General features: G+C 41.3%; 1 protein-coding gene and 1 long non-coding RNA gene across 2 annotated transcripts; one reads left to right on the top strand and one right to left on the bottom strand.

Moving 5' to 3' along the window:
• Positions 1 to 210: 210 nt before the first annotated feature.
• Positions 211 to 13046, bottom strand: LOC131105493 (sorting nexin-18-like). Its single transcript, XM_058053657.2, has 4 exons — positions 11914 to 13046; positions 8698 to 8991; positions 7983 to 8365; positions 211 to 3326 (listed from the first exon to the last, which is right to left on the bottom strand). The coding sequence occupies exons 1-4, from the start codon at positions 12648 to 12650 to the stop codon at positions 3100 to 3102; spliced, it is 1641 nt and encodes a 546-aa protein (XP_057909640.2). The 5' UTR covers positions 12651 to 13046; the 3' UTR covers positions 211 to 3099.
• LOC131105518 (uncharacterized) lies at positions 9077 to 11534 on the top strand. Its single transcript, XR_009119954.2, has 3 exons — positions 9077 to 9293; positions 9375 to 9472; positions 11452 to 11534. It is a non-coding gene; the product is annotated as an uncharacterized LOC131105518 (long non-coding RNA).
• Positions 13047 to 13939: the final 893 nt, after the last annotated feature.

Genomic DNA, 13939 nt, shown 5'->3' with positions numbered 1-13939 from the left:
TGCATTTTTCAATAAAAGCCACAAAAATTGAACGCGCACATGCTTGACAATGGTGTGGTTTTGTTGAGCCTGCCCTCAGCAGGACTTGTCAGACTCAAGGAACAATTTTGATGACTTTGACTTGACAATATCATCAAAGACTTGCTGCTCACTTTCCTTGGACTTTTGACATGAATGACTCGGGACTGGACTTAGTTTGGAGAAAACTTTCTGTATTGTGGGAATGAAATCAAAATAGAAATTGATGGCAAGAACAAGTCAACAAACTGATTTTCGACCCTCACCCAATCCAGTTAAACTGAATATTTTGGAATGGACTTTTATTGTGGCCAGCCTAAGGCACACCTGTGCAATAATCATGCTGTCTAATAAGCATCTTAACATGCCGGTGTTGCCTTTATATTTTTAGATGACTGTAAATAAATATTGTCAGGTTGTCAACAGTATTTCAATTCAGCGGAGCATGACGGAAAATAATTGCAAACAACTATTCTGACGTGTTTGTCTCCCGGCATTTCCAGGTTAGTAAAACAGGAAGTGGTTTTACCGCAGGGCTGTTAAGTTTATTTCCAACAAATAATAAAAAGGGAGTGTCTATTTGACCAGCTTCTACAGGCTGCTGTTTGTTTATGGAAATGACGAAGATGTTGATTATGAGCAGACGACTGATGAAGAGTGGGTCATTGTTGAAGACGGGAAAATGAAAAGGAAGCAAAAAGGAGGAAGAGGCAGGGCTAAATAATGAAGTGCCCCGAGCCTTTGTCATCTGACCTACTGTGGATGCTGGTGTCAGGTGTCAGCCCCTGGACACTTTGGAGGATTAGAACACAGTGACACAAATTCGTATGATTTATATCATAAAGAGACAAAGAAAAACCCAGATAAAAAAACTGATAGTTATTAAGCTGTGTGTTATGTATTATAGCTAGAGATGAGCAAAGACTGTACCACAATTGAATATGTCCTTTATCCTTTTATTGATGGAAATACTGCCCTGTTGTGACACATTGAAATGTCTGAACACTTAATGTGTGCATTATGAATAAAAAAATTTGCTCTTAAAACAAAACACGGTTAATTCCTAGCAATGTGAAAACACAATATTTAACATGAACTAAGAACCATCAGCAATAATATAGTTAAGAACATACAGAATGTTTCATTGGAAAGTTCCAAAAAAAGGCTAACACCGGGGGTGTCTAAAGTGCGGCCTGGGGCCATATTCTCCAAATTGTATTATTTCCATATTTAAGAAGATATTTTATGAAATACACTAAAAACTAGTCCCTCATTTATAGCGGTTAACTGGTTCCAGACCCAACAAGGGTAAATTAATTTACACGATATGATTCAATATTAATACAGTAAAGTCTCGTTATATCGATATCGGTTAAAACAAATGACTACTTATTACGATACTATTTTCATTTCCCGGCAAATTTCTAGTCTTTTATGATATAATTAGCTCCGTTAGTACGATACCCGGTTATTATGATAATCCGGTTACTACGATGCCCTTTTCATCTCCCGCCAGCCAATTTGGTCTGCTTATATCGATACAAAAGCAGCTTAAATCAATCTTTGCTTAAGGATTTCAATACCAAAAAAGAACACGGCGAACGGCTGCTTCCAGTCAACTTTATTTTTCACACTTCCACCACCAGAGTGCAGCACACACAGCAGAAAACACCCGTCCCGCGCGCCTACACCTCCGGGTGGCAACACCTTCCCTATCGATAGTTCCGGGGTGAATTATGTCCCGGTAACCGGTAATCACTACAGCGTAAGTTTATTTTTATTTACTGTAGTACAAAATGTATTGTAGTACAAAAGCATGCTAGATACGCAATCCATGAACTCAAGGAGAAAATTACATGCCATATCAAAGATCCGTCCACTTTTAATGCAGTTCGGCGCAGGATCGGATATATGGATAGTCCGGTTATATCGATATTTGTTCCGACTCCCGAGAATATCGATATAATGAGACTTTACTGTAAATTGATTATGTTCACAGTTAGAGCATAGAAAACCTGTTTATTACTTTCTAAATAACTCTTTTTGACATAGTTAGAGCCCCGTAGACACAAAATAACACCCCTATAGTCACCTTTACACTCCTATTAGTCAGCCGGTAAAAAGTTTAGACACCCCCGGCTCACACCAAATGGATTAAAGTGTCTTTGTATCTTTGTTAAAACGGTTCTTACCCTGTTCTTACCATGACCTACGACGTTGTAGAACTGCTTCTTCATGCAAGCAGTCAGTCGGTCCACAATGAGATACACAGAATAAGGCAATAGTGAGTTCTGTTTGACCACTTTTGTCGACTCAAGTCTTCAGCAGAGCAAACGTTGACGTGGGAACAGTTAAAAACAGTTATGGACGTGGCACTTGTGGTATTTTTGTTTGTGTGTCCGTCCTTATGATAGCAAGCCACTTCCTGGTTCATGGAGGATGATTTAAGAATATAGGATGACAATTTTCAACTGTGGGTCGAGGGGGGGGAGTTCAGTCATGACCAAAATCCCCATTGTTTCCCCATCCGTTTGTTATTTGCAGGCTACTTCCTGGTTCAAGTCGGTAAAGATAGCAGGAACTGTTCCGCACAAAAGTGAAAATACAACCACGGAACATGTTATGTTGTTTATGTTGTATTTCATTTTGTCCATCTTCCTGGTTCATAGGAAAGGGTGATGTCTTGAGAAATAGATGGATCAGACCATTTTCATTCTGTGGCTTGTGAATTTGTATCCAGATTTGCACCAAATTGTAGTAGTTTCTTCCTCAGCACAAAGAATTTAGTTTTTGTAGTCTTTGAGTAATCCTAAGAAACCTCTTGCCTGCTTTTTGGTTTCGATGGCTGTACGTATCTGAGTTGTAATATGTGCGCAGAGCATCAAAACATCCTTGTCAGAGTCTAATGTCCCCACATGTCCACGCCTTACTTAGTCGTGTTTTTTCCGTTATAATCCATGATGTCCCGAGACGTGGTGAACGATATGTGCTCCATAACTGCAGGATGAGTTCATCCGTCACCCCATCTGCTCTTCACTCTATTCCAAATGATTTTTTTTAATGATTTCCACCCCTCTGATCCTACTGCTCGCTGTCATACCTCTCGAGCGCCTCCTCCAGCTTGGCGGTGATTTTCTGAAAAAATCCAATCTGCTGTCGGAGGTGGTGCTGCATCTGCGCCCGGAAATCTCTTACACGCGTACGGTGGAAGTGCTGGATCTCGGCTAGTGTGGCGCACGAGATGATGTTGCAGCGGTCCTGGAGCTCGCCTTCCTGCGTGGGGCAGTCCTTCACCTTGGTCAGCGCACCTTGAAGATGAAAGACATTGGTGTTATTTTTATCCTGGGGGGAAACATCTTTCTTTGATTTGGACAGGACATTGGTGCAATGTGGACGGGTGTGAGGGAATCCAAAGCATGTGTTTGGGAGAGACATAAAGACCCATTTAATGAAAAACTAATACCAGTATTAACAATAAAAGGGGAAACACATGAATTATTTATTGCATGTATTTTTTCCATATTTGTTGAACGTTCCTGTAGAGCTTGGTATCAATTTGGATTTGCATTAAGACTTACATCATAGCAATCATTTTTTTCTACACATAATTAATTTTCATTAACCAATAATTTATGTCAAACAATTAATATATTTATTAATATATTTTTATATAATATAATTAATATATATTAATTAATATATTATTAAATTATAATTATTATATTATATATAATATATTAATATTATTAATAATAATTATTAATAATAATAATACATTTTATTTGTATAATGCTTTTCTATATTCAAAGATGCTTTACAGTAGAGGAAAAAGAAATAAAAATAGAGTTGAGTAAAAATGTAAATACAATATCCAATTCATGTCAATTAAAAAATTAGGTTTAATGAATTTGCATGGGCTAAAATCTACAAGTGTTAAAAGTTTGGATAAAAAAGAAAAAAATAAATAAAAGTTTTCCTCTAAATAGTGGCGCATGCTCCCTCAGTGGGCGGGGCAAAACTGTTTTTTTTTCTTGTTAAATTTTATTTTTGTAATATTATGACATTATTTCCATAATATTTTTCTCATAATATTACAACTTTTAAAAAAGCTTTTTTTCTTTGAAAAAATTTAACTCTATGCTACTAAAATAACACAAGTTTCCCTCGTATTTTATTGAACTCTCCTCGGCAGATCCTAAAAATGATTGTCTCAGGCAAACATGCACAGTACCCAAGAGCGATACATCAATTGACGGCAGAGAGAGGCTTCTACAAGTCATCAATTTCTGCTTTCTTAGGAAACATTTTGTGCTTCTGAGTAGCGCTGCAAAGTCAGCAACTACAAGAAATGACAGATAGTTTAGTCACGATCAAAGATAAGACGAAATGTTGGCATTGCCTGTATTTTTCATGCTGAGTCATACAGTAAAAACATTACAACATACAGTATGTGTGGCTGACCTAAATGTAGCTCTACAGTATCATCCCACAGGTCCAAAGGCTAACGTCTGATTTGAATGAGCTCAGATTCCTGGGCCTCTTGTCCTATGTTGCCCTGGGACTGCAGGAATGCAAAATAGAGCAGCGTCTGGATTAGTTGTCCCCTCCTCCGCCTCTTTCCTCCTTCCTGCTGGTACTTGAGTTCGTCGCAAAGAGATAGAGACGTTTCCCACCAACCAGCAGTACAAAGAACGCAGTTCAGATTACAAGCTGCTAATCGTCTTGGCTGCCAGAGGTGCAAAGTCCAAGTTTATTTCATTAACTTGTGAAGAGAGAGAGAGCATGAGAAAAATATAACCCGCTTGTTTCTTTCCCAAAAGTTAGCAACAGCAGAGCAACAAGCAAGCTTGTGATTTCTTCAAGTTAGCACGTATCGTAGTTCCTCTTCTTTTTTCCATTCATGGTGTCTGCCCAAAATGTCCTTATTCTCCCCTCAAAAGTTGAGTCACTCGACATTCTGAGGCATGACTCAACATAGGGTAAGGAAGGAAGTCTGGTGTTCAGCTCATTTGTTTGCTTTCATAGCTAACGTCCATTTAGCTAGCTGGACAAACATTTGGCTAGTTGTTCCTGAAGATGCGTGAGGGCTAGGCGATACAAATAGATATATTTGAATGTATTTTGGTTTGTTGTCAAACTCAAATTTTAGTCGACTTTGGTGAGGATTCAGCTCATTTCTGCTTCACTGCGACTTGCTAAGCTAACTTCAGGGCTGGAAGCAGGTTCTGTCCAAAGTGCGGCCTGGGAAACATTTGCAGCCCACAGTTGCTTTTTTAATTGGCCCCACAGCACATTCTAAAAATATATATGTATATATATATGATTTATATACAGTAAAGTCTTGTTATATCGATATTGGTTATAACGAATTACTACTTATTACGATACTATTTTCATTTCCCGGCAAATTTCTAGTCTTTTATGATATAATTAGTTCCGTTAGTACGATACCCGGTTATTATGATAATCCGGTTACTACGATGCCCTTTTCATCTCCCGCCAGCCAATTTGGTCTGCTTATATCGATACAAAAGCAGCTTAAATCAATCTTTGCTTAAGGATTTCAATACCAAAAAAGAACACGGCGAACGGCTGCTTCCAGTCAACTTTATTTTTCACACTTCCACCACCAGAGCGCAGCACACACACCGATTCCCGCACTTCCTGGTTCACAGGTCATGCTCAACCCGCCCCACATAGCTGGCCAAACACATGCCTGTATAGAATCTATACACACGAGAGAAACCACGAACGCAGTTGGTTCTTCTGTTGCAGGCATGTGTTTGGCCAGCTATGTGGGGCGGGTGGAGCATGACCTGTGAACCAGGAAGTTCGCCGTGTTCTTTTTTGGTATTGAAATCCTTAAGCAAAGATTGATTTAAGCTGCTCGACATTGTTCTATACTATAGAACAATATTGCCCACTTTTAATGCAGTTCGGCGCAGGATCGGATATATGGATAGTCCGGTTATATCGGTATTTTTTCCGACTCCCGAGAATATCGATATAACGAGACTTTACTGTATATTATGTCTCACGGAGCATGAATGGAAGCTAGCGGGGTTAGCTTAGCTTATCTTAGCAGAGTTTGTTGAGGATTTTGCAGCAAAGTGTGCGGAGGCTGACATCCAGTTGGACAAATTAGCAAAGCTACATTTGTTTCTGAAATGCTGAGCAAAATTGGCAGATGATGTTTTGTTTTGAAAGAAGGCCACAGTTGTGAGCTGCATTTGAATTTTGAATTTGAATTTGAATCCATTGAATTTGGACAGACTTTGCTTGCTGTTACCGCATCATCAACTTTCTGGACCCATACAAAACAACTAATGAGCTTCTTCTCCCTTTGGTGGTAAACTACTTCATCATGGGGATTAACAACACCCACAATTAATGACAATTAAAATTTACAAGTGCAAGTATTTGTTTGACTCCAAATTGTCCATAGGTATTAATGTGAGTGTGAATGGTCGTTTGCACCCCCCGCTACTCTCGTGAGGATAAGTGGTAGAAAATGAATGAATGAATGAATAAATGAATGAAAGTATTTGTTTGCTTTTCCAAGATCAGTATTACACTAGCTAATGAGCTAGGTGCAATAATCGTATCATTATCTGCTTAATGAGGTCTGTGCGCCACTAAGTAATCTTGTCCATCTACATTGACTGAATGGAAGCCTTAGCTTGGATAATTGTTCCCTATTTTTGCGACAGACCAGTAGAGAATAACAGGAATAACAGAGCCCACATTCCTGGACTTAAATGAGGTCAACATCTGTGTTGCTGTGTAACACAAGTTGTTGCTTCACCCGCCAAATATTTTTGGGACGATGTATACTAAAGCGTCACTCAGAAAGTAGGTGAAGAGCTGTCAGTCCCAAAGACTACCGGTATTCTGGCTGCAATTGTATCTAGCAAGCAAAAGCTCAGTGGACTATAGGAACAGTGCCTCCAGGTTTGGCAAACGTCAGGACTTTGCGTGCCAGGGGAGGCTCCCTCCTCCCATACTGCAGGGAACCAGCAGGCAAACTCCCCTGTTTGTTGTGTTTGTAATGTGTTTTTCGAGTGACTCACTTCAGTCTCTCCCAGCACCGTATATAAGAAACTTTTTCTCAACATGGGTATCAGTTTTCTTCCCAAACTGACTATGCATTTCCATAAGTGGAAACAGATGTTGGTTGGGGTCGCAGGGTTTGTGTGTGTTCTCTGCCTGTAAATCGTTTCATAGACAAATAATGAAAGCTACAAGCCAAATGGTGTTTTACAATACCATCCAATCCTCTTTGTTTAAAAGTTAAATCACATTATTATAGACTCCCAGGTTGAACAAAGACACTCCGTCTGTACCAATATTTCATTTAAAGCTAACAAGTTGTCACAACAAGGTCATTTAAAAGACAAAACATTGGGTCAAAATACCGCAGACTTGACTGCAAAGCCACAAACTATGGCACTTTTAGATAACACTTTGACCTCCGTGTGAAGAGCAGCAGTTACTTAGTTCAGTTCTGCATCTGGAAAGCATGTTGGTGTTTTGTTTTTTTGGGGGGGGGTCACAAAAAGTTCATAAGACAGCAAGAGCAATTTCAAAGACTTTGAATTATTGTTTTTGGCTGAATTATGCTCCAACGTCATGCCACCGGCTCCAAACACTGGCGGCGCTTGACATGCTTCTTCTACCACTACTGCTTAATTCCACTAAAAACATGGCGTTTAATTGTATCGTAACCTAAGGCACACTTGTGCATCTTGATATGCCACACCTCCAAGGTGGATGAATTATGAATTATGAATGCTGAGTAACAGATTTGTGTAGAATCTTTGAGTGATCTCGGTCTCCGGTGTACGTAGAAAAAGTCTTATTTGAAAAACTGGAACAAAAAAAAGTGTGCAAACTGAGCTAAACGTGACCTTGGTGGAAACGCAACATACAAGTATTATTCAGGCATTAAACATGCATTTCCTGACCTTTCTGCACATGGATGATATCCGGAAAGTTGGCCAGGTGTCCTCTGTAGAGATCCAGCAGATCAGAAATGGGATCCAGATCCTGACGTGGTTGATCTGCAAAATATTCTCCTATGGCCTCATAGGTGTCGCCGGTATAAGCGATGGCCTTGTTAAGGCCCGCCGAGTAGACCTGCTGGTCCATCTCGAACGATTGCGAGAGGAGTCTGAAGGACTGTCCAACTTTCTGGTACTCCTTCTTGAATCCTGACATCTGCTTGCGTGCAAAGTCATTGATGGTGGTGTTGACGACCACGATGTTCTCGTCCATCTTTTTAGTGAAGGTCTTGAAGCCTTCGATCTTGCTCTCCACTTCCTGAAGGTCAAGCGGGACAGCAGGCGTGCTGATGGGAGGATAGACATTCTGTGAGAAGGCGGCATATTCTCTTCATCATCTTGCAACAGGAGCCTTGCAGCTTTATTTGGCAAATACTTCAAATATTACATCATCTTTACTCCACAAACATTATCTTGCTCACATCAGCCTCGCCCTGTGACAAAAGCCTCGATGAAGCACATTGACTCAAGGAAAACATACAATTACTTTGCTAAAAGGACAGTAACCACTGAAACTTATCGAAATGTATGAAGTACTGGAACACACCACAACTATTGGATGAGTAATACCTTTTAAAATGCACCTGGAACATCTGCAGCATTAACAAGATGTTCATACCTGATTGTGAGGAAGAAATTAGCCCCAACCAGCTCATCCCGCTCCGCTTTCCTCTTGCCCTGTTTCCAGGCCTTCTCATCCACCCCACATGTGAGGAAATGCTGGAAGACGTCACAGCGGGCCAGCACAGGGTGGCTGGTCATGTGGTTCATCCACCAGATGAGGCCTTTCCTTCGCTTGGAGATGAAGTCCTCCTCAAAGCGGCCAGTGGCCTGTTTTTCCGGCAGATGCGGAACCGAGATGACGGGAAAGCGCTCCACCAGCCGAGCGTAGAGCCAGTCGAAGTGTTTGTATCTGCGAGGAGTGAGGAAATCGGACATCAGACACATCAACAGTACTAACAAACAGCTTATGCAGTCATTACTGAACTGATGTCGTCCTTAACATCTAATATTTACTGTCTTTTTCTGCTATCATTCATACAGGAATGTCCTTGGAAAAATACCTACCCATCATTACAAAAAATAATTGGTTAATATCTAGAAGGCTGTAATCATTTTGACATGGTAAAATAGGACATATTTGACTTTTTTGTGCGTAGGTGATGCACTGACCAAGGAAGAAGAAAGTCCATTTTGGCGAGGATGCGCACAAAGGTGAGAATATTTTCAGTTCAAGTCAAATCGTGGCACCACACAGTTGTTTGTTTTCATCAGTGTGCAACCTGCCCCATCCAGCCTGGCTTGAACCATGGTCCGCAGAATGGGAGTCCAGAACGCTAGCCATCAAGCAAAAAGCCTGTGCCGTCACCTTGATGTCCAGCACGACTCTTAAGGTATGAAGTTTACCAACATACGTATATCCTATGGTAGCCTAACTCTCAAACAGATGGACACGGTCCACATTTGTTTTTTCACTATAGCAGGGATGTCCAAAGCACTGCCCGGCATAAGTCCAAAAGAACTTGACAGTTGAGAACCATGTCAGGTTCTTTGGGACTTATGCCAGCCTGCACTTGAAAAGGCCGAGAAGATCGTAGAGGACGCTTTATCAACTCAACTTCAGTAGATTTCCTGGAGTTTTATTTTATGCTTCAGCTATTTACAGGAGCATAGATTATGTTGATAACCTTTGAATCAAAGAGGAATAGAGTCAAATTACTACTCATTACTCCAAAGTTGTAATTTAAGACCAATGACAGTTGCTACATACCAGTAGTCTCTCCAGTCTTGTTGAATAGTCGGTCCTTTGTCTTGTCTACTAGAGTTCCCAATTATTTACTTTGTACATCCACCGACTTTGTATCATAGTCATGTCACGTGGGTATTAAACAAGTCATCATAATTGCCATCATAATTTGTATCAGAGGTTTAAAAGACACTCCTTTTCATCATCATAATTGTCATAGGAATTATCATTATCTTTGATGAATACACATAGTCACGTAATGCTTATTCGTCACAATCTATTTCATTCATTCACTTTTTTACTGGCCCGCGGCACATTCCAAAAATATTTAAAAGGAAAACTTTTTCTTTTAAATCAACAACCAAATGTAAAAATCGTCAGTCAGGTCAAAATATGAAAAGAAAAAACTTCAGGAAAGTTTTCATCTTATGAGAATATTGTTAAGTTTCAAATAATGAGGTTTGCACGTTTGGAAGTGAGTCCTGAAAGAAGTTTGGAATGGCTCAAAACACTCGGTTTCAAAAGGCGTGCAAAAACTGCCTCTTTGTGACATCACAAAGAGGCGGACTTCCTATAGACTTCCTGTAGAAATTAAATTCGTAGTTTGCAATATACAGTAAAGTCTCGTTATATCGATATCAGTTATAACGAATTACTGCTTATTACGATACTATTTTCATTTCCCGGCAAATTTCTAGTCTTTTATGATATAATTAGTTCCGTTAGTACGATACCCGGTTATTATGATAATCTGGTTACTACGATGCCCTTTTCATCTCCCGCCAGCCAATTTGGTCTGCTTATATCGATACAAAAGCAGCTTAAATCAATCTTTGCTTAAGGATTTCAATACCAAAAAAGAACACGGCGAACGGCTGCTTCCAGTCAACTTTATTTTTCACACTTCCACCACCAGAGTGCAGCACACACACCGATTCCCGCACTTCCTGGTTCACAGGTCATGCTCAACCCGCCCCACAGAGCTGGCCAAACACATGCCTGCAACAGAAGAACCAACTGACATAGCATACACACCTATTCCAACGAAGACACAAGCGTACAAATACATGTATTTAATTGTGTTGTATTCAGATATCTTTTTATCGCTTGCAATAATCACTGTTTTTCATATGTACATGCTGGTGTTCGTGGTTTAGAATCTCGTGTGTATAGAATCTATACACACGAGAGAAACCACGAACGCAGTTGGTTCTTCTGTTGCAGGCATGTGTTTGGCCAGCTATGTGGGGCGGGTTGAGCATGACCTGTGAACCAGGAAGTGCGGGAATCGGTGTGTGTGCTGTGCTCTGGTGGTGGAAGTGTGAAAAATAAAGTTGACTGGAAGCAGCCGTTCGCCGTGTTCTTTTTTGGTATTGAAATCCTTAAGCAAAGATTGATTTAAGTGCATTATTGCCCACTTTTAATGCAGTTTGGCGCAGGATCGGATATATCGACAGTCCGGTTATATCGATATTTTTCCAACTCCCGACAATATCGATATAACGAGACTTTACTGTATTGTCATATTTTTTTGTTGAACATTTCTGACAAGTACAGTTTAAAATCTTGTCCTGCGTATCGTCTCGTCCCATAACACCCCTAATATCTACATGTGTTGGTTTACAGAATATCAAGGTGGCTCTTGCATCCCTTCCTGGAAAAAGTTTGGACACCCCTGCACGATATAAAACAGTTCAGCCTTGGCGGAGGTCTGTATCCGACCAAATGATATTGTAGTTATTGTGTACTTCTGTCCATCAAGTCAATTCAGCATTGCTAAAACAACACATTCAATGGTTGCCTTTTGCACAGTATGGTAACCCCCTTGAGGGAGGCAATAGGTAGCTCAAATAGGGCCATGAGACGGCAGAGATAAGAGAACAGCAGTGTGTTGGTTTAGGGACGAAAGACAATGAAACAATGAGAAAAGTTAGAGGAAGCACAGGATTCCTGAGGGCAAAAGGCCAACCTTGGCTCTGCTTTGGCCATTTGTTGGAAACAACAGTGGGGACAGGCCACAAGCCACACAAGCATTTACTCAAAGGCTGCGAGGAACCACTTTGGCCTCAAGGAAAAGGACTTTCCTACCTGCGGTTGACTTGAACATTGGTGTGCGTCGGGGTCAAGCCGTAGGACATGTAGCTCTTCATGCCTTTGAACTTAGTCTGCTTGGTGGGGTCATCAATGGTGCACGTGAAAGGGTACGGGTCCTCCTGCCACTCAGGTCCATGCTTTCCCATGACGACACAGATCCTGTCCCCATCCTTGACAAAAGCAGCCGCCTCCCCAAGCAGGAAGGCCTCTCCTCCAGACTTGACAAATGTGGAGAACCTGTTTAGGTTCCTTCCCACTGTAGCCGAGCTTTTGGCCTGGGGTTGCTGCGAGCTGCCCCGCCGGCCCGGCAGGGAGGTGGTCACAGGGTACAAGGAAGGGGGCGAGGTACCCATACCCCTCGGGACGTCAGTTGCTGGGGAACTATCATCCCAGTCGTCGTCCCAGTCGTCATCACTCCCCTGGCTGGTGTGGAAGCTGCCCCCGCCGCTGCCAACACTCACTGCTTCAGGTCCTTTCTGAGAAGAGGTGGCATGGGTGGGGGTCACTACTTTAGAAGAGAAACCGTTGTTGTTGTTGGAGGTGATGCGGTCTCTAATGATCTCCACATATGAAGCTGGGAAGAGGCCAACATCTCCCCTGCTGTTCTCCCCTTCCAACCAGCCCTCCAGCTCCTCCTCGCTGTACAGGGTCACCAGCTCGTTCTCACTTATGGAGATCTCCCCTTGGTTCTCCGAGTGGAAGTCGTACAACACCCTGGCCTTCAGCGCCATTCTCAAGATCTCTGTTGGCTTTGCTCAAGAACCTGCTTTCATTCCTCACATAAACATCTGAGGAAACTCGAGCTTGCAGTGCGGATCCAAACTTTTCCACACTTTTGTCAAAAACCCAATGTGCGTAATCCGTTCGTGGAGGAAAAAAAGGCAGAGCAGAAACGCTATCAGATATCCGACAACCAACTCCTCTCCTCTCTCTCAGTCCCTGCCTCAAATATCATTTGTTTCCTCCGAGGCGGACAAAAACATGACGTCAGATGGACTTTTTAAAACAAGTTGCCAGACCTGCGATGAGTCGATGTCGGTGTTTTTAATCGGATCATAAAAAGGGCAGAGGTCCTTTTTTTCCTCCTCTTTCCGAGATGCTTGAAAGTTAAAGATACCAGCCTGAACACGTAGTAGGACCGAGGGAGGGGAGGGGGGGGGGCGGAGCCTGCTGCAAGTTTGGTCAAGCCACACAATTCACACGCAGGAGAAAGACACACACTCAGCTGTGTACATTCTATTCCGTGTAGTCTTATGTAATGTATACGTTGTGCATGTGTTACAGCTAGTATGCAACTGCAGTCATTAGCAGTGAGCGTGTTACATTCAACAGTCGAGTATGCACTGCAGCAGCAAACAGCCGTGTGTCAATACTTGTCTTGGTTTATTCATGCTCTCAAAGGTTTTACCCATGCAGTGTGCTACGAGGACACCTTGTGGCAGCGTATAGAATTACAAGTGTATTCCTCCAGAATATACTATAGCTAAATAATCATATTGTTATTCACACATAACATGATATGCTGACGGATGATATCATTATCAATTATAATACAACGACGTTTATAAATGTTAATTTAATGAAAAAGTCTTTGGGTGTCATATTGCAAATGTAATATCAAGCTACCGCCGCTAGAGGCCAGTGTGACATATTCGCTGAAAGCTCATCCAATTACAACGTGTATCTTTTGCAACATTAGTATAGACTAAAGATTAACATTACTACCAATTAATTAAAAAAACCTGAAATCAATCATTTAGTTTAAAGTTTAAAATATCATAATGAAAACTGAAATTGAAAAATGATGACAGTCAGCTGTAGACATGAGGTAGACATGAGCACGTTCCTCCTTCATACTTGAATCATATGAGAACAGGTTGCACCCTGAGCTCACAGCCAAGGTATTTTACAACCTGTCTGCACCACACCTGCGTGACGTCACAAGCTCTTGGTATTTCAAAGCAGCCAGAAAATGAAAAGTAATGCTAAATGAAGATTTTCATCCTTTTTGTTTTACTAA

This window comes from Doryrhamphus excisus, linkage group LG10 (assembly GCF_037039965.1).
Source record: "Doryrhamphus excisus strain RoL-2023G ecotype Guam linkage group LG10, RoL_Dexc_Guam_v1.1, whole genome shotgun sequence".
Lineage (NCBI taxonomy): Eukaryota > Metazoa > Chordata > Actinopteri > Syngnathiformes > Syngnathidae > Doryrhamphus > Doryrhamphus excisus.
The sequence above is the reverse complement of the archived record's forward strand: the minus strand, read 5'-3'. Positions and strand labels throughout refer to the sequence as shown.

Coding starts and splice junctions, on each gene's coding strand:
- LOC131105493 (XM_058053657.2), bottom strand. CDS start 12,650: ATGGCGCTGAAGGCCAGGGTGTTGTACGACTTCCACTCGGAGAACCAA. Junction 8,992..11,913: donor AATGTTCAAGTCAACCGCAG/GTAGGAAAGTCC, acceptor CACTCCTCGCAG/ATACAAACACTTCGACTGGC. Junction 3,327..7,982: donor TATCATCCATGTGCAGAAAG/GTCAGGAAATGC, acceptor TTCATCTTCAAG/GTGCGCTGACCAAGGTGAAG.